Genomic DNA, 19352 nt, shown 5'->3' on the forward strand with positions numbered 1-19352 from the left:
TGGGCTTTCCTCTGACACCGCCTATTATATAGGTCTTGGATTGCAGGAAGCTTGGCCCCAGTGATGTATTGGGCCGTACGAACTACCCTCTGTAGCGCCTTACGGTCAGATGCCGAGCAGTTGCCATACCAGGCGGTGATGCAACCGGTCAGGATGCTCTCTGGTGCAGCTGTAGAACTTTATGAGGATCTGGGGACCTATGCCAAATCTTTTCAGTCTCCTGAGGGGGGGAAAAAAAATTGTTGTACCATCTTCACGACTGTCTTGGTGTGTTTGGACAAGATTGATCGTTGGTGAAATGGTCACCAAGAAACCTTCAAACTCTCGCCCCGCTCCACTACAGTCCCATTGATGTTAAAGGGGGCCTGTTCGGCCTTTACTTGTAGTTCACGATCAGCTCCTTTGTCTTGCTCACATTGAGGGAGAGGCTGTCGTCCTGGCACCACACTACCAGTTCTCTGACCTCCTCCCTATAGGCCGTCCCATTGTTGTCGGTGATCAGGCCTACTACTGTTGTGTCGTCAGCAAATTTAATGGTGGTGTTGGAGTCATGTTTGGCCATGCAGTCATGGGTGAACAGGGAATACAGGAGAGGACTAAGTACAAACCACTGAGGGGCCCCAGTGTTAAGGATCAGCGTTGCAGACAAGTTGTTGCCTACACTTACCACCTGGGGGCGGCCCATCACGAAGTCCAGGATCCAGTTGCAGAGGGAGGTGTTTAGTCCCAGGGTCCTTAGCTGAGTAATGAGCTTCGTGGGCACTATGGTGTTGAACGCTGAGCTGTAGTCAATGATCAGCATTCTCACATAGGTGTTCCTTTTGTCCAGGTGGGAAAGGACAGTGTGGAGTGCGATCTATTGGGGCATTATGAGTAGTGGAGTGGGTCTAGGGTATCCTTGAGGATGCTGTTGATGTGAGCCATGACCAGTCTTTCAAAGCACTTCATTTAGGCAGGTTACCTTCGCTTCCTTGGCCACAGGGACTATGGTGGTCTGCTTGAAAAATATTACAGACTCAGTCAGGAAGAGGTTGAAAATGTCAGTGAAGACACTTGCCAGTTGGTCTGTGCATGTTTTGAGTACATGTCCTATTAATCCATCTGTCCCTGCGGCTTTGTGAATGTTGACCTGTTTAAAGGTCTTGCTCACATCAGCTACCGAGAGCGTTATCACATAGTCATCCAGAACAGCTAGTGCTCTCGTACATGCTTCAGTCAGTGTTGCATGCCTCGAAGCGAGCATAAAAGGCATTTAACTTCTTGGGGCTATGTGGGACGCTAGCGTGCCACCCGTGGTGCACCCTATCAACAGCAGGTGCATTTCAAGAGCGGCAAATTTGAAACCAAATAAATGTCAAAATTCAAATTTTTCAAACATACAACTATCTTACACCCTTTGAAAGATAAACATCTCCTTAATCTAACCACGTTGTCCGATTTCAAAAAGGTTTTACGGCGAAAGCATAAAGTTAGATTATGTTAGGAGAGTACATTGACAATAGCTGTGTGTAATGTTTTGTCAATTCAAAGACAGGCGTCACCAAAACCATAAAACCAGCTAAAATGATGCACTAACCTTTTACAATCTCCATCAAATGACACTCCTAGGACATTATGTTAGACAATGCATGCATTTTTAGTTCTATCAAGTTCATATTTATATCCAAAAACAGCGTTTTACTATGGCATTGATGTTGAGGAAATCGTTTCCCTCCAATAACCGGCAGTCAAGTCAGCACCACAAATTAAATAATTAAAATTAGAAAACATTGGTAAAATATTATATTGTCATTTAATAAAGAATTATAGATTTACATCTCTTGAACGCAATCAACTTGCCAGATTTAAAAATAACCTTACTGGGAAATCACACTTTGAAATAATCTGAGCACTGCGCCCAGAAAAATATGCTTTACCAACAGACAAACGGCCATGTTGGAGAGATCTAAAATCGAAAATACTATGTAAATAATCCATTACCTTTGATTCTCTTCATCAGATGTCACTTCCAGGAATCCCAGGTCCATAACGAATGTAGTTTTGTTCAAAAAAGCTCATCATTTATATCCAAAAAGCTCCGTGTTGTTAGCACATGATCTAAGCCAGCCGGACTTCTCGTCATGAACGAGGGGAAAAAATATATTTACGTTCGTTCAAACATGTCAAACGTTGTATAGCATAAATCATTAGGGCCTTTTTTAACCAGAACATGAATAATATTCAAGGTGGACGAATGCATTCTCTTTTATAACGTATTGGAACGAGGGTACCCAACATGAACTCGCGCGCCAGAGTCTAATCGGCCATCACCGTTCCATGGCTCTTGTTCGGTCAGATCTCACAGTAAAAGACTCAAAACACTTTGTAAAGGCTGGTGACATCTAGTGGAAGCAATAGGAAGTGCCAAAACATTAATCAACCCCTGTGTGTTTCAATGGCATAGGCTTAAAGGTAATTCAACACATCAGGTATCCACTTCCTGTCAGAAAATGTCTCAGGGTTTTGCCTGCCAAATGAGTTCTGTTATACTCACAGACACCATTCAAACAGTTTTAGAAACTTTAGGGTGTTTTCTATCCATATATAATAAGTATATGCATATTCTAGTTACTGGGTAGGATTAGTAACCAGATTAAATCGGGTACGTTTTTTTATCCAGCCGTGAAAATACTGCCCCCTAGCCCCAACAGGTTAACTCATCTGGTAGGCTCGTGTCACTGGGCAGCTCACGTCTGGGTTTCCCTTTGTAGTCCGTAATAGTTTTCAAGCCTGCCACATCCGACGACCGTCAGAACCGGTGTAGTAGAATTCAATCTTAATCCTGTATTGACGCCTTGCTTGTTTGATGGTTCGTCTGAGGGCATAGCGGGATTTCTTATAGGCGCCCGGATTAGTGTCCCGCTCCTTAACCTCTCTCAGGTATGTGGGACGAAATCCTCGTGAAGTCCTGCATCTTTTGTATAAATCCACAGGCAGAAAAGAGAGGGATATATATCACCAGTGGAATCGAGTGGCGCGATATTCAAAAACCTTAAAAATGCTATTACTTCAATTTCTCAAACATATGACTATTTTACACCATTTTAAAGACAAGACTCTCGTTAATCTAACCACATTGTCCGATTTCAAAAAGGCTTTACAACGAAAGCAAAACAGTCAGAAATAATCACACACCCATTTTTCAAGCTAGCATATAATGTCACAAAAACCAAAACCACAGCTAAATGCAGCACTAACCTTTGATGATCTTCATCAGATGACACTCCTAGGACATTATGTTATACAATACATGCATGTTTTGTTCAATCAAGTTCATATTTATATCAAAAACCAGCTTTTTACATTAGCATTTGACGTTCAGAACTAGCATACCCACCGAAAACTTCCTGTGAATTTACTAAATTACTCACGATAAACGTTCACAAAAAACATAACAATTATTTTAAGAATTATAGATACAGAACTCCTTTATGCAATCGCGGTGTCAGATTTTAAAATAGCTTTTCGGCAAAAGCACATTTTGCAATATTCTGAGTAGATAGCTCGCCATCACGGGCTAGCTAATTTGACACCCACCAAGTTTGGCGTTCACTAAACTCAGAATTACTGTAAGAAAAATTGGATTACCTTTGCTGTTCTTCATCAGAATGCACTCCCAGGACTTCTACTTTATCCACAAATGTTGTTTTGGTTCAAAATAATCCATAGTTATGTTCAAATATCCTCTGTTTTGTTCTTGCGTTCAAGACACTATCCGAACGGTGACGCGCGGACGCATGTCGTGACCAAAAATTTAAAAATATTCCATTACCATACTTCGAAGCATGTCAAACGCTGTTTAATATCAATTTTTATGCGATTTTTCTCGTAAAATAGCGATAATATTCCGACCGGGAGACGTCTTTTTCGTTCAAAGACTGAAAATGTAAAATGGGAGCGTTAGAGCCTATGGGAGCCTTAGAAAATGTCACGTTACAGCAGAGATACTCTGTTTTTGATAAAGAGGGTATAGAAGGCCAAGAAATGGTCAGAGAGGGCACTTCCAGTACAGAATCTTCTCAGGTTTTGGCCTGCCATATGAGTTCTGTTATACTCACAGACACCATTCAAACAGTTTTAGAAACTTTAGGGTTTTTCTATAAAAATCAAACAATTATATGCATATTCTAGTTTCTGGGCAGTAGTAATAACCAGATTAAATCAGGTACGTTTTTTATCCGGATGTGAAAATACTGCCCCCTACCCTAGAGAGGTTAAAAGCGGCTAGCCTTTAGCTCGATGAGGATGTTGCCTGTAATCCATGGCTTCTGGTTGGGATATGCAGACACTGTGGGGACGACGTCATCGATGAACTTATTGATGAAGCCGATGACTGAGGTGGTATACTCCTCAATGTCATTGGATGAATCCCGGAACATATTCCAGTCTCTACTAGCAAAACACATCTGACCACTTCCGTATTGAGCGAGTCACTGGTACTTCCTGTTTTAGTTTTTGCTTGTAAGCAGGAATCAGGAGGATGGAATCATGGTCGGATTTACCAAATGGAGGGCGAGGGAGAGCTTTGTATGCATCTCTGTGTGTGCAGGAAAGGTGGTCTAGAGTTTTTTTCCCTCTGGTTGCACATGTGACATGCTGGTAAAAATTTTGTAAAACTGATTTAAGTTCGCCTGCATTAACCTCAATGGGCTAGGTGGGACGCTTGCGTCCCACCTACTCAACAGCCAGTGTAATCCTGTGGCGAGATATTCAAATACCTTAGAAATGCTATTACTTCAATTTCTCAAACATATGACTATTTTACACAATTTTAAAGACAAGACTCTCATTAATCTAACCACACTGTCCGATTTCAAAAAGGCTTTACAACGAAAGCAAAACATTAGATTATGTCAGCAGAGTACCCAGCCAGAAATAATCAGACACCCATTTTTCAAGCTAGCATATAATGTCACATAAACCCAAACCACAGCTAAATGCAGCACTAACCTTTGATGATCTTCATCAGATGACACCCCTAGGACATTATGTTATACAATACATGCATGTTTTGTTCAATCAAGTTCATATTTATATCAAAAACCAGCTTTTTACATTAGCATGTGACTAGCATGTGACTAGCATTCCCACCGAACACTTCCTGTGAATTTACTAAATTACTCACGATAAACATTCACAAAAAACATAACAATTATTTTAAGAATTATAGATACAGAACTCCTCTATGAACTCGCTATGTCCGATTTTAATATAGCTTTTCGGTGAAAGCACATTTTGCAATATTCTCAGTAGATAGCCCGGCATCACAGGGCTAGCTATTTAGACACCCAGCAAGTTTAGCACTCACCAAAGTCAGATTTACTATAAGAAAAATGTTATTACCTTTGCTGTTCTTCGTCAGAATGCACTCCCAGGACTTCTACTTCAATAACAAATGTTGGTTTGGTCCCAAATAATCCATAGTTATATCCAAACAGCGGCGTTTTGTTCGTGCGTTCAAGACACTATCCGAAAGGGTAAAGAAGGGTGACGAGCACGACGGATTTCGTGACAAAAAAATTCTAAATATTCCATTACCGTACTTCGAAGCATGTCAACCGCTGTTTAAAATCAATTTTTATGCCATTTTTCTCGTAAAAAGGGATAATATTCCGACCGGGAGTGGTGGTTTTCGTTCAAAGAGAGCGAAAATAAAAACATCTCGTGCACGAGCCCCAGTCTGATGGTCCTCTGACAGGCCACTATCCAAACGCGCTAATGTGTTTCAGCCTGGGGCTGCCTCGATATCATTCAGCTTTTTCCTGGGTTCTGAGAGCCTATGGGAGCCGTAGGAAGTGTCACGTTACAGCAAAGATCCTCAGTCTTCAATAAAAAGAGCCAAGATGAACAACAACTTGTCAGACAGGCCACTTCCTGTTCAGAATCTTCTCAGGTTTTTGCCTGCCATATGAGTTCTGTTATACTCACAGACACCATTCAAACAGTTTTAGAAACTTTAGGGTGTTTTCTATCCAAAGCCAATAATTATATGCATATTCTAGTTACTGGGCAGGAGTAGTAACCAGATTAAATCGGGTACGTTTTTTTATCCGGCCGTGTCAATACTGCCCCCTAGCCCTAACAGGTTAAAAAAAGTTATTGGAATGTTCCGCATTGACTGACCTTCATGTCTTAAATATTGACGGACTGTCATTTCTCTTTGCTTATTTGAGCTGTTCTTGCCATGATATGGACTTGGCCTTTAACCAAATAGGGCTATCTTCTGTATACCACCCCTACCTTGTCACAACACAACTGATTGACTCAAACGCATTAAGTTGGAAAGAATTTCCACAAATTAACTTTTAGCAAGGCACACCTGTTAATTGAAATGCATTCCAGGTGACTACCTCATGAAGCTGGGTGAGAGAATGCCAAGAGTGTGCAAAGCTGTCATCAAGGCAAAGAATCTCAAATATAAAAGAGATTTTGAATTGTTTAACACTTCTCCTACATGGTTCCATATGTGTTATTTCATAGTTTTTATTTCTTCACTATTATTCTACAATGTAGAAAATAGTAAAATAAAGAAAAAACGTTTAATGAGTAGGTGTGTCCAAAATTTCGATAATACGTAGATATATTTTAATCACACTAACATCTCCATTCCCCTATCTATCCAGGTACCCTGGGGCGTCTGAAGGGCAGTATCCTGAGGATGGCCTTCCTGGACAACACGGGCACCTTCCTTCCCCCTGCCTTTGAGCTGTGGTACGAGCCCAACGCCGTGGGCGCCGACAGTGAGGAGCGAGACAAAGCCCGTAAACGCCGCCCGGTCTCTGTGTCGCCCTCCACCTCCCAGGAGCTGCAGGAGAGCCAGTATGCGGTGGTGTGCTCTGAGAAACAGGCTAAGGTCATAGCACTGCCCTCTCAGAACTGCATATTCAAACACAGCATCACAGAGACATCGTTCGTCCTGAGGGCTGACGTGGTCCAGATGAACATAGGGAACTGTGTGGCCTGTTTTTGTGCTAACGGACACATCATGACCCTCAGGTGAGTCAGTAAGCCATACAAACACACACAGGTTAGAGAGATACATACATTAAAGCTAATTGATAATACCTATTTTACAATAGCTTATTGAATGCTAAGGTTAGACTGAAGGTTTCTAGATTAAACTTTCCTTATCTGGACACGGACAGTAGAATGATGTTGTGTTTGAGTAACAATGTGTTGTACGTGGTCTCCATCTTTGTCTGCAGTCTGCCGGGTCTGAGACCGTTGCTTGATGTAAACTACCTGCCGCTGACAGACATGCGGATAGCCCGGACCTTCTGCTTCACCAACCTGGGCCAGGCCATGTACCTCACCTCCCCCACTGAGATACAGAGGATCACATACAGCCAGGAGACCTGCGAGAACCTGCAGGTTAGGACCACACAAGTACACCCAAACAAGAACTCAGGCATGCACGCTAACACACACACACAATCAATATACATGCATTTATGTGTGTATGTGCGTGTTTCAGGAGATGCTAGGAGAACTGTTCACACCAGTGGAGACTCCGGAGGCTCCCAACCGAGGATTCTTCAAGGGCCTTTTTGGGGGAGGAGCAACTTCCCTGGACAGAGAGGAGCTATGTGAGTGACACATACACAGAATGTACACACAGAAACTCTATTCTTCATCGTAATACATCCAAAGTCCCTAACACAGCAGGCACTAAGATGATATACTCAGTGTAAATTTGATATCTCTTACAATAGGCACAGAAAGGGAGAGACTTGTATCTCCTCTTCCCTGTCTTTTCCTCTCCCTTTGTCTTTCTGACTCTCCCTCTCACACGTCCTACCTTCCCCTCTCTCTCTCTCTTTCCTCTCCACCTCTCTTTCTACCCTTTTCCTCTAGTTGGTGAGACGCAGGCGGGTAAAGCATCTCGTGGCCTTGCCCAGCACATCCCAGGTCCTCAGGGCCTGGAAGGCATGAAGGGGGCAGCCTCGGGCGTGGTGGCGGACCTGGCACGTGCCCGGATAGCGCTGGACGAGAGAGGGCAGAAACTGGGCGAGCTGGACGAGAGGACGGCCGCCATGCTGGCCAGCGCAGACTCCTTTGGCAAACACGCCCACGATGTAAGAAAGAGAGACATTGCATTGTGAGACAAAACATAAAACTGATCTTAGATCAGCTTCATCCTATACTCCTAGAAGATGTTGCTTGTATAGTGTCATGTATAGCCCTTGGAGGGAGACAAATGGCAGTTTTCTGTAACACTAGTTTTTCATTTTCCTCTCTCCACAGATGATGCTGAAGTGCAAAGACAAGAAGTGGTACCAGTTCTGATCTGAAAGAGGGGAGCAGAGCCAAAGGGACACTGCTTCATCTGGACTCTACATGCCCCCCTCCTCCATCTCTCCTTCCTTCGCTGGACACGTGGGATACTCTCCATCTCTCATTCCATACCTCCTTCCATCTCTCCTTCCTTCGCTGGACACGTGGGATACTCTTCCCTAGCACAATGTTGTATACTGTATTTACCTCAGTCATAAGGTTTCATATGAGGAACGGACTAGAGAGAAGGACAAATTGTTATCTTTGGTTTGTTTGTTTTCCCCTCTGTGGCCTGCCAGTTGGTTAGAGCTCTGGGGTTCCCTCATCCTCATTCGCCAAATTGTTCTGTGCCGTCGTCTCTGCTCCAAACAACCCGGGGCCAGTATACTAAAGACAAAAACAGACACATCTGAGAAAAAAATTAACAATGAAGAAAAAACAACTCAAAAAAAAAATCTCAAAATGGAAAAAGAGGAAAAAAGAAAATATATATATATATATATACATACATATTTATATATATATACATAATTATATATACATAAATCTATATAAAATGATCAACGCTGTATTCACTTCCGACTGTCAAGTGCAAAACAACAAGAGAAGAACTTCACAGGTGGAGCGAAACTGGTGGTGGGCATAAGAAGCTCTACTCAAAGTCACAGGATGTGTTGTCATAGTGACAGCCGGCTCTATGCAGAGAGTTGCAGGATAAAAAAAGCAAGTCATTCCAATGTACACTGGATCCTCTCTCCTTAATCCAACTAGACTCTCCTCATCATTTCGATTCACTGTTTTCGTATTGTTCCCAACTGTATTATACATGTATTAATTTCTTTCCTCTTGTTTATCGTTTATTTTATGCTCAGTCTGTTTTACTTGAAATCTGTTTTTATTTGTTCTTAGTTGTTGTGAACGTTGTGAATTATGATATATTTTGATTTGGTAATATGGCCAGTATGTTTTGTGGCTTTGGCAAACTCCCATTAATTGATCCTTATAAAAAGGGCTGGATTCAAAAAGAAGGCATGGATATAAAATACATAGATTTATCATTCAGATCAGTACACGTCACCATAAATAATGTGTCATATCAGGTATCACACACATCAGAAATCTAGAAGCAAGATCAGAACTCTAGAAGCAAGACTGTCAGTGTCTCCTCTCCCTGAAGTGTTTAATTTGACATGTAAATGCTACCATCCCCCCTGACCTCATCATGCCATTAACATCTACTACAGTTTGGCTTTAATAATGACTCTGTGTGAATTATGTCAGTGTTACAGTAGGCCTATACACTGCTAGTGTATCCACACCTATTGGATTGGTTTTCAGGAGTAATACTGTATGGACATGTAATCCTGAAGTGCACGTAAACTTGGAGATTACTACAGTATATACACATGGGAAGAAAACCTATTTGTGTGTGTTCATATATGCAGGAATATATATGTTCATTCAGGCGAAGTCATACGTTTTTGAAGACAGAAACATTTTTTTCTCGTAAAATAACTTTGTCAGTGTGAGTGGTCTATTAATTGACATTTTATTTATTGAAGTGTAAGAGACGCTGCTATATGTGTACTGTGTCGGAACTGTCCTCTGTTTCTGTCCCCATTTCAGTGGTGAAAACACTCATACAGTGAGGGAAAAAAGTATTTGATCCCCTGCTGATTTTGTACTTTTGCCCACTCACAAAGAAATAATCAGTCTATAATTTTAATGGTAAGTTTATTTGAACAGTGAGAGGCAGAATAACAACCAAAAAATCCAGAAAAACGCATGTCAAAAATGTTATAAAAGGATTTTAATGAGGGAAATAAGTATTTGACCCCCTCTCAATCAGAAAGATTTCTAGCTCCCAGGTGTCTTTTATACAGGTAACGAGCTGAGATTAGGAGCACACTCTTAAAGGGAGTGCTCCTAACCACAGCTTGTTACCTGTATAAAAGACACCTGTCCACAGAAGCAATCAATCAATCAGATTCCAAACTCTCCACCATGGCCAAGACCAAAGAGCTCTCCAAGGATGTCAGGGACAAGATTGTAGACCTACAGAAGGCTGGAATGGGCTACAAGACCATCGCCAAGCAGCTTGGTGAGAAGGTGACAACAGTTGGTGCGATTATTCGCAAATGGAAGAAACACAAAAGAACTGTCAATCTCCCTCGGCCTGGGGCTCCATGCAAGATCTCACCTCGTGGAGTTGCAATGATCATGAGAACGGTGAGGAATCAGCCCAGAACTACATGGGAGGATCTTGTCAATGATCTCAAGGCATTTGGGACCATAGTCACCAAGAAAACAATTGGTAACACACTACGCCGTGAAGGACTGAAATCCTGCAGCGCCCGCAAGGTCCCCCTGCTCAAGATAGCACATATGCATGCCCGTCTGAAGTTTGCCAGTGAACATCTGAATGATTCAGAGGACAACTGGGTGAAAGTGTTGTGGTCAGATGAGACCAAAATGGAGCTCTTTGGCATCAACTCAACTCGCCGTGTTTGGAGGAGGAGGAATGCGGCCTATGATCCCAAGAGCACCATCCCCACCGTCAAACATGGAGGTAGAAACATTATGCTTTGGGGGTGTTTTTCTGCTAAGGGGACAGGACAACTTCACCGCATCAAAGGGGCCATGTACTGTCAAATCTTGGGTGAGAACCTCCTTCCCTCAGCCAGGGCATTGAAAATGGGTCGTGGATGGTTATTCCAGCATGACAATGACCCAAAACACACGGCCAAGGCAACAAAGGAGTGGCTCAAGAAGAAGCACATTAAGGTCCTGGAGTGGCCTAGCCAGTCTCCAGACCTTAATCCCATAGAAAATCTGTGGAGTGAGCTGAGGGTTCGAGTTGCCAAACATCAGCCTCGAAACCTTAATGACTTGGAGAAGATCTGCAAAGAGGAGTGGGACAAAATCCCTCCTGAGATATGTGCAAACCTGGTGGCCAACTACAAGAAACGTCTGACCTCTGTGATTGCCAAAAAGGGTTTTGCCACCAAGTACTAAGTCATGTTTTGCAGAGGGTTCAAATACTTATTTCCCTCATTAAAATGCAAATCCTTTTTTAACATTTTTGACATGCGTTTTTCTGGATTTTTTTGTTGTTATTCTGTCTCTCACTGTTCAAATAAACCTACTATTAAAATTATAGACTGATCATTTCTTTGTCAGTGGGCAAACGTACAAAATCAGCAGGGGATCAAATACTTTTTTCCCCCACTGTAGAATATGTGGACTACAAATACCTAGGTGTCTGTTTTTTTCCCTCACTGTATGTATCTCCTTTAATGTTCTGCCAGGCTTCTCTACCATTGTTTTGTAAATAGGTAAATAGTTTGACAATCTAAGACCAATTGAAAAGTGATTGACATTGCTCAAGCAAGCGACACAAGGACAGCTGCCATATTTTTTCTAACGCCAAAGAATTACTTTAGCTTTCGTTTCATTGTTCTATTACTCAACTTGGCATTCCAAGTGTTTCACTAATTGAAATACAATAGGTCTGTCTATACAGGGCCTTGGGAACTGTGCATTCTGACTCGGTCACTGAGTTCGGTTCCATTCTGAAGACGTTCTTTCTTCTCTAAGACCTTTTCGACTCATCCTGATAGGAGATGGCTGGTTAGGTGTTGGAGTAAGATTACAGCAACTCAACCGTGAGGCCACTAGTGAGGGATGCAAGTTTTCAGAATCGAACACAACTATTGTATTCACAACATTGTGCCCTTCATAAAAGTTGTACTAACTTCTAAACAACATTTGACCAGCACAGTATCTTTCAAGGTAGACGTGCCACAAGCAGCACTGCAGATATTGAGATGAGCAAGATTTTGCTCTCACACAATCACACAGTATAGGTGCATGTGTGTGGGTTCGCTTCACACTGTTACAGTGTGGTAGCCAGGATGCCAAAATAGCGAAGAAGTTGAGCATCGTGCTTCAATGCTCTTAGTTGTTGCGGAAATTGACCCACTATGCCATTTACTTTCTGCAACTACGTCAAATTGCTGAGTCTACCTTTAATGTTCAACTTTGCTGTCTTTTCCTTTCCTATTTTTAGTTGTACATTGTTCTTTAACATTTTTTTTGTGTTGTATGATCAACAATGTCTTTCTTGTTTGAAATACTTGACTTCCATGACCAAGCTTTCTGTATCCAATCAATTGTGGGAAATCACCAAGAAAAAAGAAACAAGTCAGTAACCACGGTAAGTAGAGGATGTCTACATCAGCAGGATGATGCAACCTCTGTGTAATGTGGCTCCATCATAGACCGGCCTCGCATGTTCAGTGTCTGAGTCTGCACTCATCATGCTTCAACTCTCCCTCGCTTGTCTTCTAATGCATTCTCCTTCTACTCCAGTAACAGTTCCAAGTGGCTCATGTTGGTGATACTAACTAACAGGTTTGGTCTCCTTCTCTGTGTTCTAGTATGCATTGTTGTGTGGATGTCGGTAGGTAGCCCTGCTTCAATCTTCCAAGGTGAAAAGAATACTTCAGGAAAAAAACAACTAGTCTATGATTGAGGTCCTTCCCTTCTCGATTTTTTTATGTGTTTTTTCTTGTCTTTGAGTGAGTTGTTTCTTGTCTATACTCAGTATGCAGTATTCTTCTTACCTGGTATGATTCATACTAATTTACAAGAGGGAGTCTGTCTGCCATAATGCCATTTCTGTCCTGGATTTAACAGTTATCAGTGGGTTGCAGTATTTTCTCATTGTAGCCAATTTTCTTGTACAGTTTTATGCAAATTTCACATGGATGTTTATGACTTTCTCTGCTGCCACAAACAATTTAGAAATTATGTAGATAGAAATTACTGTGCAATGGAAAATAAAAGTGGAAAAAATGTATACCTTTGGTGGTGGTTTATTCTCCATGTCCATCATGAACCCTAAGGTGAATGCACTGCCATCTTTTGCAGGGTAGTGCTGCTTCTTTCATACAGTTGTTGCTCAAATAAGTCTATTAACACAGAGGAATTTGTTAGAGTACTAATTTGAGAAGGCCAAATCCATTGTCTTACAGCATTGATACATCAGCTGGGGTATCTAATAGAACAAGGGTGCTGAGGGTGCTGCAGCACCCACTGAAAAATCGGAATAAGTAAACAAATATTAACCTTCCAAATATCTATAACGGTTACCCCCGGTGTGAGTTTTTTTTATGCATGTGATGTCAGAATGCTCTCACTATTCCAATGTGATTGCTAAGCAACAGGACAGTTAACCTACGTTGCCCTCAAACCAAGACACGCTACTTGCTAATTATCAATAGGCTAGCCAAACTGAGCAAGTGGGGGAAAAGGGCTTTGGTCAGGAAGGTGACCAAAAACCCCAAGTCACTCTGACAGAGCTCCAGAGTTCCTCTATGGAGATGGGAGAACCTTCCAGAAGGACAACCATCCCTACAGCACTCCACCAATCAGTCCTTTATGGTAGAAATTGCCAAGAGACACCTAAAGGACTCTCAGATCATGACAAACTAAATTCTCTGATCTGATCAAACCAAGATTGAACTCTTTGGCCTGAATGCCAAGAATCACATCTGGAGGAAACCTGTCACCATCCCTACAGTGATCCATGGTGGTGGCAGCATCATGCTGTGGGGATGTTTTTCAGCAGCAGGGACTGGGAGACTGAGGGAAGGGAAAGATGAGTGGAGCAAAGTACAGAGAGGCCCTTGATAAAAACCTTCTCCAGACCACTTAGGATCACAGACCAGGGCAAAGGTTTACCTTCCAACTGGACAACGATCCTAAGCACACAGCCAAGACAACGCATGAGTGGCTTCAGGACAAGTCTCTAAATGTCCTTGAGTGGTCCAGCCAGAGCCCGGACTTGAACCCGATCGGACATCTCTGGAGAGACCTGAAAATAGTTGTGCAGCTACGCTCCCCATCCAACATGACAGAGTTTGAGAGGATCTGAAGAGAAGAATGGGAGAAACTCCCCAAATACAGGCGTGCCAAGCCTGTAGCATCATTCCCAAGACTCAAGGCTGTAATCGCTCCCTAATGTGCTTCAACAAAGCACTGAATAAAGGTTCTGAATATTTATGTAAATGTCTTATTTCTGTTAGTTTTTCTTTATACATTTGCAAAAATTTCTAAAAACCTGTTATTGCTTTGTCATTATGGGATATTGTGTGTAGATTGATGAGGGGAAAAAAATATTTAATCCAATTTAGAATAAGGCTACAACGTAACAAAATGTGGAAAAGTCAAGGGGTCTCAATACTTTCCGAAGGAGCTATATGTACAGTAGTATGGAGCATAATGTATTTGCAGTTGTATTCACATGTTTTCAAGTACTAGTGACAAATCATGAATTCCAATTATTTCATAGATTGGAATGGACAACTATAATGTGTGTTTAATACTTTTTTTGAAGGTTGTACTGATTATAATGAGCCAATGCTAAGCTATTTGCAGCTATGTGTGGCACCATGTTTGTTGACATTATACAATGCATTCTGTCAGACTAAAGATGTTATAACAAAATGATGTGAAGGAATGGTTCACTCATCTTTCGAGTAAACTTCCGGAAATGAATGAAGGGAAGTGAATGATCATTGACAACACACCCCCTTCAAAATGCAAACTATTGCTTGATGCAACCAAAAAATTACATGGTGGAGAGCACAAACTATTTATTGTCAGATTACTTTCGATTTTTGGAAAGTGTTTTACTCAATTATTTTGATCAATGGTGAGCTCACCCATGATGTAATGAATTGTAAAAAGTGATTGCTATATGCTTAGTCATATTGTAGTTTCTGTCAGCCACGATTTGGCTAAATATGACCGCTTGTGTTATGTCAAACCTTCCTCAGTTAGCACTAGGACTAATGTAGCCTACATTTCCAGTTTGTATGATGTGTTATGCTGTTGCTACTTCTGTGCATGTCTGAACAGTGCATCCCAAAAAAATCTTGTCACATTCAGGACATAACTTTGTAAGGACTGTGTTTGTGCAAAATGTTTCTGAGAAAAAAACATTGTTGCCAGCTCAAACGCTGACTGTTGCGTCAATCAAAACTGGACGTTCTAAATAAGCGTTCTAATCACACTGGTTTGAGCGTATGCTGCAGGGACCACTGTAGAATGATTACACCCGTTTGTTGGTACATGTCAAAGGGTTAATAAAAATGTATACAGGCCCCCCGAGTGGTGCAGTGGTCTAAGGAGCTGCATCGTAGTGCTAGCTGTGCCAATAGAGATTCTGGGTTCGAGTCCAGGCTCTGTTGCAGCTGGCCGCGATCACGTGACCCATGGGATGGCTCACAAGTGGCTCAGAGTCGTCCGGGTTAGAGGAGGGTTTGGCCGGCAGTGATGTCCTTGCGACTCCTGTGCCGGGCGCAGTGCACGCTGACACGGTCGTCACACATTGGTGCGGCTGGCTTCAAGTGGGCATTGTGTCAAGAAGCACTGTGTTGTGTTTTGTTTCAGAGGACGCATGGCTCTCGACCTTCACCTCTCCTGAGTCCGTACGGGAGTTGCAGCAATGAGACAAGACTGTACCAATTGGATACCACGACATTGGGGAGAAAACGGGGTAAAAAAGAATAATACAAAAAAAAGAAACTATAAAAATCATAAATACAAATCTGGTACTTATTTTTCACAAAAGTTGTGCCCTGAGCCTTTACTAGTTCTGTATAAGCGGGAATATATAGCCATCTGTAGCGCAGGCAAAAACATATTTTTTTACTAAAGTAGTGCACTGGGCCTTTACTAGTCCTGTATTAGTTATGTATAAATATTTAAATAACGTCATAATTCCCTCAATGAATGTTTGTCCCGACAGATGTAGCCTATTGAATAGCCTATCATGGCTCTCCAACCCTGTTCCTGGAGTGCTACCATCCAGTAGGTTCAGTCCAACCCCACTTGTAACTAACTCAATTCATTTTTCATTGTTGGAGAGCCTGTGTGCATAAAATGTGTCCGGCAATTGCACCATTTGCCTCTGCCCACACATATTGTCTCAAGACAATGTTATACTTTAATACCCCCAAACTCCAAGTTTGATAAACTTAATGGAAAATGACACTGAAGAGGATGGCTGACGTTTTACATGCTCCTAACCAACTGTGCTATTTTGTTAGTTTGTAACTTATTTTCTAACTTATTTTGTACATAATGTTGCTGCTACCATCTCTTATAATTGAAAATAACTTCTGGACATCAGAACAGGGATTGCTCACCATGAACTGGAAGAATCAAATCAAATCAAATGTATTTATATAGCCCTTCTTACATCAGCTGATATCTCAAAGTGCTGTACAGATTGGATTGAGATTGGAGTATCTGTCCATCGGACCACTTTAAGCAGTACACTCCACAGAGCTGGGCTTCACAGAAGAGTGGCCAGAAAAAAGCCATTGATTAAAGAAGAAAATAAGCAAACACGTTTGGTGTTCGCCAAAGAAGCTTTTTCCTTTAACGAGTCCGACGAGAAGGATAAACTGCTTTCCCGGGAACAGGCCCAAATCCCCGTCATTGGTGTGAAGAAAAGACAGAAGAAAAGGGGGTGCAGGTTGGGCTGCCTTCTTAGAATCAGTAGGCAAGCGAGTGAACTCCCACTGCCATATGTTTAATTGGCTAACACGCAATCATTGCAAAATAAAATTGATGACATATGATTACGATTATCCTACCAATGGTACATTAAAAACTGTAATATCTTATGTTTCACTGAGTCGAAGCTGAACGACGAAATGGATAATATAGAGCTGGCGGGATTTTCCATGCACCAACAGAACAGAGAAGAAGCTACAGTGCCTTGCAAAGGAAATCATCCCCTTTAGCGTTTTTCATATTTTGTTTCATTATAACCTGTAATTTAAATAGATTTTTATCTGTATTTCATGTAATAGACATACACAAAATAGTCAAAATTGGTGAGGTGAAATGAAAAAAATTAAATAAATGTTTTTTAAATTACATTGTTTTTAAATCTGAAAAGTGGTGGGTGCATATGTTTTCACCCCCTTTGCTATGAAGCCCCTAAATAAGATCTGGTGCAACCAATTACCTTCAGAAGTCACATAGTTAGTTACATAAAGTCCACCTGTGTGCAATCTAAGTGTCACATGATCAGTCACATGATCTCAGTATATATTTCACCTGTTCTGAAAGGCCCCACAGTCTGCAACAACACTAAGCAAGGGGTACCACCAAGCAAGCGGCACCATGAAGACCAAGGAGCTCTCCAAACAGGTCAAGGGCAAAGTTGTGGAGAAGTATAGATCAGGGTTGGGTTATAAAAGAAATATCCAAAACTTTTAACATCCAAAGGAGCACCATTAAATCATTTTTTAAAACAATGGAAAGAATATGGCACCACAACAAACCTGCCAAGAAAAAGCATTAATCAAAGAGGCAACAAACAGACCAAAGACAACCCTGAAGGAGCTGCAAAGCTCCACAATGGAGATTGGAGTATCTGTCCATCGGACCACTTTAAGCAGTACACTCCACAGAGCTGGGCTTTACAGAAGAGTGGCCAGAAAAAAGCCATTGATTAAAGAAGAAAATAAGCAAACACGTTTGGTGTTCGCCAAAAGGCATGTGGGAGACTCCCCAAACATATGGAAGAAGGTACTCTGGTCAGATGAGACTAAAATGGAGCTTTTTGACCATCAAGGAAAACACTATGTCTGGCACAAACCCAACATCTCCCATCACCCCGAGAATACCATCCCCACAGTGAAGCATGGTGGTGGCAGCATCACGCTGTGGGGATGTTTTTCATCGGCACGAACTGGGAAACTGGTTAGAATTGAAGGAATGATGGATGGCGCTAAATACAGGGAAATTCTTGAGGGAAACCTGTTTCTGACTTCCAGAGATTTGAGACTGGGATGGAGGTTCACCTTCCAATAGGACAATGACCCTAAGCGTACTGCTAAAGCAACGCTCAAGTGGTTTAAGAGGAAACATTGAAATGTCTTGGAATGGCCTAGTCAAAGCCAAGACCTCAATCCAATTGAATGAAAATGAAAATGGCGCCGGAGGAGATGGCCGCCGATTTACGGTCTCCTAACCAGTTGTGCTATTATGTTTTTTTCGCAATATTTGTAAATTATTTTGTACATAATGTTTCTCCAACCATATCTTACGGCAGAAAAGAGCTTCAGGATATCAGGAAAGCCATCACTCACCTCGGATTAGACAAACATTTTTTCAACAACAACAACAAGCAGGACTCACAATATTCTCCAAACACCCCGCAGGGCAGACATCCCAATTATTCGCAAAAGGAAGCGACACAGAGGACGAAGAGCTGGATGCCTAGTCCGGATCCATAAAAGGTGAGTAGGAAAGCTGCCGTTACCGTCAATATTACTCGCCAACGTGCAATCATTGGACAATAAACTAGACGAGGTACGATCACGAATATCCTACCAACGGGACATCAAAAACTGTAATATCCTATGTTTCACAGAATAAACATGTTAAATGTGCAACCAGAGGGAAAAACATTCTAGATCACCTGTACTCCACACACAGAGACGCATACAAAGCTCTCCCTCGCCCTCCATTTGGTAAATCCGACCATAACTCTATCCTCCTGATTCCCGCTTACAAGCAAAAATTAAAGCAGGAAGCACCATTGACTCGGTCTATAAAAAAATGGTCAGATGAAGCAGATGCTAAACTACAGGACTGTTTTGCTATCACAGACTGGAACATGTTCCGGGATTCTCCCCATGACATTGAGGAATACACCACATCAGTCACTGGCTTCATCAATAAGTGCATTGAGGACGTCGTCCCTACAGTGACTGTACGTACATACCCCAACGTGAAGCCATGGATTACAGGCAACATTCGCACTGAGCTAAAGGGTAGAGCTGCTGCTTTCAAGGTGCGGGACTCTAACTCGGAAGCTTACAAGAAATCCCACTATGCCCTGCGGCGAACCATCAAACAGGCAAAGCGTCAATACAGGGCTAAGATTGAATCATACTACACCGGCTCCGACGCTCATCGGATGTGGCAGGGTTTGCAAACTATTACAGACT

At 42.0% G+C, this 19352-nt stretch overlaps 1 protein-coding gene across 4 annotated transcripts in view; it reads left to right on the top strand.

Moving 5' to 3' along the window:
- Nucleotides 1-9787, top strand: part of stxbp5a (syntaxin binding protein 5a (tomosyn)) — a 195922-nt gene extending 186135 nt beyond the window's left edge. For all 4 annotated transcript variants that reach the window (XM_014145279.2, XM_014145281.2, XM_014145282.2 and 1 more), the window contains 5 exons: nucleotides 6663-7035; nucleotides 7245-7410; nucleotides 7514-7625; nucleotides 7894-8114; nucleotides 8284-9787. In XM_014145279.2, coding sequence (XP_014000754.2) covers nucleotides 6663-7035; nucleotides 7245-7410; nucleotides 7514-7625; nucleotides 7894-8114; nucleotides 8284-8325 — 914 coding nt within the window. In that variant the 3' untranslated portion in view covers nucleotides 8326-9787. The remainder of the gene's footprint in view (nucleotides 1-6662; nucleotides 7036-7244; nucleotides 7411-7513; nucleotides 7626-7893; nucleotides 8115-8283) is intronic.
- The last annotated feature ends 9565 nt before the right edge of the window (nucleotides 9788-19352 follow it).

The sequence above is a fragment of the Salmo salar genome, chromosome ssa15, assembly GCF_905237065.1.
Source record: "Salmo salar chromosome ssa15, Ssal_v3.1, whole genome shotgun sequence".
NCBI lineage: Eukaryota > Metazoa > Chordata > Actinopteri > Salmoniformes > Salmonidae > Salmo > Salmo salar.